Raw genomic sequence first — 4,859 nt, forward strand, 5'->3', positions numbered from 1 at the left:
CTCATTCCGACTATAATGTCGTACTTCTGTGACATCTTAGCTATCACAGCTTGAGTAGTGATACTCCTATCATCGGCCAGGGAGATTTTAACATCTGTGGCCATGATATCACACTTAGCATTTTTTTCATCAGCTAAAATGAGATGGGTTGTTTGTGTTCTTCTTTCGATATCTTTCATTAATGCAAAGCGATCGGATATACATGAAATTTCTGAACCAAGATCAATCAATGCAAGGATTTTATTTCCATTGCAATATACAGGAATAATTACACGCTCATCTAAAGAGTCATCGTATTGTCTGTGTAACGATTGTACCTAGTAGTACCGTCACTCCAACTTAATGTTGGGCTTTCTGTCACAAGACTTAGTGTGATAGCCATTGGTCTTCTCACACTTGTCACACTTAGTAAGAAAGTGTGTACAGGTGGATGCATGTCTACCATTCCAATAACCGTTAGGGGTTAACTGGTACATGTCATATCCACACTGTGCGTCGGCACAATTCTTAACCTCCTTAAATGGAGGTTCCATGTCCTTCGCTCCTGCGCGTTTTAGGCGTTGTGAAAGTGGATTCGCGAGCACGTGTATGTTGGGATCTCTCGTTTGAGGTCTGCCTGGATACGTACCCGTGATCGGTGAGCTCCCGCGGCTTCTTAACAGCCGCTTTTCCCTTCGAAGTTACTCGATGTGCAGGGAAAAGGGTGAATACAGTATCATAAAACTGTTCCCACGTAAGTCGGGATAAATAAAACTTTGCTTCATGTCCCTTGTCTCGAGCCTCAGTCGCGTGTTTACGGCGCAGCTCGGTGTACAGGCTCTCACGGTCGATATTTCCTATGTTCTCACAGAACACGTGCATAACCAGGAATTCGTACCATTGCTGTGCCTTGTCCTTTGTTATATCGGGGCGTTGCAGGTCGGCGTCTAACTTCAGAATATAACTCTGAATGGGCATGTTCTCAGCTGGTTCATTTAAAATTGAACTCAGCCCAGGGCTACGCATGTCCTTACTTAACAAGGACGTAACCAACCAACACACAGCTGGCCAGTTACGACAAGTGTCTAGCTCATGCTGGTGTTGCTGCAGGATCAGATAACTGGTTCCTGTAGGGTCAAATGTCTGCATTAAGGCAGAGATCCATTGCTGGGGGGCGATATCATTCGTCTCCAGCATGACCGTAAACGAATTAAGCGTACGGGTTAGTGTGTCGAGGTCATGGTTGTTTATAAACTCGACCTGCTTGCTATTGGCATCCCAGTTCGACTTAAGTCGACTGATCTGTCCCTTGTACTTCTAGTTGTCCCTGTGGGTTTGTCCACGTTGGGCCTGAAGTAACTGGTCTATGCGCTTTTGCTTAATCGCAATAATATTCGCATAGTATGCTACGTCATCAGCATGATGCGCAGCATGGGCCACTTCCATTTTATTGGTATAGTCTTCGACCGATTTATTTAGCTCGGTCACCTCGTCAGAGTGGAAGTCCTCTGCGGGCTGGTGGAATGCCGTGCGATCGAAGCGATTAAACTCGACATCGTTCACACGCCTACGGGGGTGTTTATTACCCCTTGTAAAATCCACGGAAGAGGCCTCTCGGTGCTCTATTCCACGGATAGCGGTTGGTATTATCACCTTGGGTGATCCATGCGTCGGAATAACATACCCAGTCTTAACTGGTTTCCGACGATTATCCCCCTAATTGGGTACAAGTGGCGGAGTATATCTCCTTACCTCTGGATCTATAATACCTTCGAGGACAGGTGACTCACGGCCGGGTGTCAGAACAGGCGAGTAATTAGCCTGAACTTCTGGCGGTAATGCCTCGTACGGTATATCGACGCTGTGCACCTCTGGATCATATGCCTCAGGTGTCGAGCTTGAGTCTTTGGGAGCAATTGCCTGTCGACGTTCTGTCCACTTCTGTAGGGCTTCAGTAATGCCCGGGGAAACATGCTCGCGTAAGTGCTGTAGATGGTTTTCTGATCTAATTAATTGATCTACATGTTCGACAGTCAAGTCTTTCATAATAGTAGCTAACTGATTCTTAAGATCAGCATTTTCAGTAATTAACTTACTTATGCGCGTTGGCTTAGTAGTCTCGGACGTAGATTCGGGTTCGCTACTTGAGCTTCTCTCCTCTTCTGGTTCCATAATAGGTTCCTTCTGAGATTTGTCCTTGTCCCCTATAATTGGGGACGTCCTCATAATTGGGGACTTTCTTTTCTGATTTTCGTCAGAAGAATGGGTTGGGGCGTCTTGAGACGTATCCCTTGTCTCACGTTTTGGCTTTGTAGATGCAAGCTTTGACGTTTAGGCGATAGTTGGCCCTCGGGTTCTGTCAGAGGGAGTAGTCTCCTTAAGCAGAGTGGCTACATCCTTATCTGAAGCATTGTCCTTTTGACTATTATTGTCAGAGGCAAGTTCTCTGGTTACAGTGCGTTAAACGCATCAGCAGCGGCGGCGGTTGCTTCTGCAGCAGTAATAGCTGCGGCAGCGATAGCGGCTTCTCTCTCCATCTTCTTCTTTTCAGTTCTACGCTTCTTAGAAGGAGTGTTGTCTTTCTTGGTCATAATCTTAACTTATGACTACTAGCTTGTCTCTTAAGGACTAGCTTGGACAAGAGAAAAAAAAATGTTGTGGTAGTTAATCTACCTTTACGCTTAAGTAGTCTAAGTAATTAATACTTTTGCTAACTTTAAAATGTGTAAGATTCAGTCTAATAAAGGCGACACTAACGCCTAAGTATTGTGTAAATATCGATGTAAATAAACGAAATGAGACGTTTAATAAAGTTAAGTTTGCCTCGTGAAAACAGCAATACTCTGAGGGATTGTGAGGCTGAGACATTGCCTATATATAATCCTCTCAGTACTGTTTCCGCCGAAGGGATTTTATTTAGTGTTTCCTTGTCGCTCTATTAGAAACTATGGTATGTTTCGTTGGGGCGAATCTGAGAGACCCATAAAATCCTATCTTTAGAAAAAAATAAAGAAAAAAGAAAAAAATACTCTTGATGCCCTTAGTTATTGTATTAACCAATAACTTGCCACTTATCACGAATTACCGACTTAGCCTTCATCAGACTGGCACATCTGGTTGGCTGATCGGAGGATCAACTAGGTAACGTTAATAGTCCCTAGAAACCTATATTCGGTTGAGCCATTTCGCTACCGAAGTATTCAGATATAAATAAAGTTGGAAAGTAAATATAGTTCTATTAATAGAACTAGACCAACTCTTTATGTTTGGTATTTTACTGGGGCCTTTTAATTGCTTTGTCCAAATATCTGATATGTAAAATGGATAAGGTATTAATTAATAAAACCATTAAAAACCATTTAGGAAACTTAAGTTCCTTGTACTATTTAGAGTACGTTTTTAGTATACGTACTGCTTAAGAGTACGTTTATAACATAGTCTAATGTAGAGACCCGGCTATTACATCGGTTCAGATGTGCATATAGTGATAATTCCACCTTTTCAATGATTACTGACTTTTTCGTACAATGTTTTTCAAACGTCACAACCGAAGCACAAATACTTTTGCTACACACGCACAACCGATTCATCCACAGATACTATTTCTCTCAAGGTGCACCTCCACCAGACACTGCGTTCACTCGGACATCGATATTTTAGCTGCAACATTCTGTCCACAGTAGATACGTATGAGATTGTCGATATCGAAACCTCCAACACACAACGTACTCAATTCTGGGCAGAGTTGCAATATCAGTCTGTCGCGGGTATCCCACAACAGCTGGTAACACCACTGACATCACACTCGTTACGCAGAGGTTTTATGGCTAGCGCCTTGGCAATTAGCATGTCGCACCGCATTATCAGTGCCATTCTGGGTATTAAACAAGGATCTGTGAAATCCTACGTCAGGGCATTAATCCCTAGTCTACACGACAGCTTCTTCAACGGAGACAGATCTAGTGGTGGCTGGACGTGCAACAACATAAACGCAAGTCATCTGTTTCCTGTAATGACATCGATTTCTGTCATTCCAGTCACATGACTCCTCTGAACTTTTCTACCTCAAGAGTACAAAAGGGAAGAACATACAATACTTCGTCTCATCTGTGCTCCTCACATCCCACCCTTGCCATGTCCTGTTTTCATCAATTCACCTCACAAAGGCATGTATCAGCAGCAGTCGTCACTATTCGGCGTGGGTCGGTAGACCAGACAGACTTCGCTCGTACTTGCACACGACACTACGTCTACTCAATGTATATAGAACCAATACTCACTCCCAGCAATGCAAATAGCATTCTGCACAATAATCATTAATCCTGGATGTATAGATACAAACATAGAGTAGTTGGCGGTGCCAAGTGTGGATCCGTAGTCACATTGTCGTATCGAAATGTCTAGTAAAAACATAAAAAACAAACAAAACAACATTTTTATTTATTTAATAAATATATATTTTGACATATTTGACCTGCACGGTCAAGTGGTGTTTCTGTGCTTTTATTTAGGTCTCGTCATATTCACCCTTCTCACTTTCTCTCACAGTCATAGGCAAGGTCGCCGAGTTCCGAGCAGAAGCATGGCTATGTCCACCAAACTTCAGGAGTGTTGAGACTGAAGTAACTTCTGGAATTGGAGAGCCAAATTAACCTGGGTAAGCCTCGTAAGATTTATTATTCATTCGAGACTCGTGTAAATTGCTATAAACTTCTGAGCGTGAAATTGCGTACGTGTATGTGTACTTTTGCGTGTACGATTATGCAGTGTGCATTAAATATCTCTCTCTCATACACACACACACACACACACACACACACACACACACACACACACACACACACACACACACACACACACACACACACACACACACACAC

At 43.0% G+C, this 4,859-nt stretch overlaps 1 protein-coding gene across 2 annotated transcripts; it reads left to right on the forward strand.

Annotated features, from left to right (window-relative positions):
- Positions 1–3,526: 3,526 nt before the first annotated feature.
- On the forward strand, positions 3,527–4,545 carry SARC_12943 (the record flags this gene model as incomplete). 2 transcript variants are annotated; one of them, XM_014292941.1, is made up of 2 exons in its annotated part: positions 3,527–4,145; positions 4,528–4,545. In XM_014292941.1, a coding segment is annotated over one exon (498 nt), but the record flags the coding sequence as incomplete, so codon positions are not given. The 2 variants fall into 2 exon arrangements, with proteins under 2 accessions (XP_014148416.1, XP_014148417.1); XM_014292942.1 differs by lacking the exon at positions 4,528–4,545 and having other exon boundaries at positions 3,527–4,408.
- Positions 4,546–4,859: the final 314 nt, after the last annotated feature.

Source organism: Sphaeroforma arctica, assembly GCF_001186125.1.
Source record: "Sphaeroforma arctica JP610 unplaced genomic scaffold supercont1.2739, whole genome shotgun sequence".
Lineage (NCBI taxonomy): Eukaryota > Ichthyosporea > Ichthyophonida > Sphaeroforma > Sphaeroforma arctica.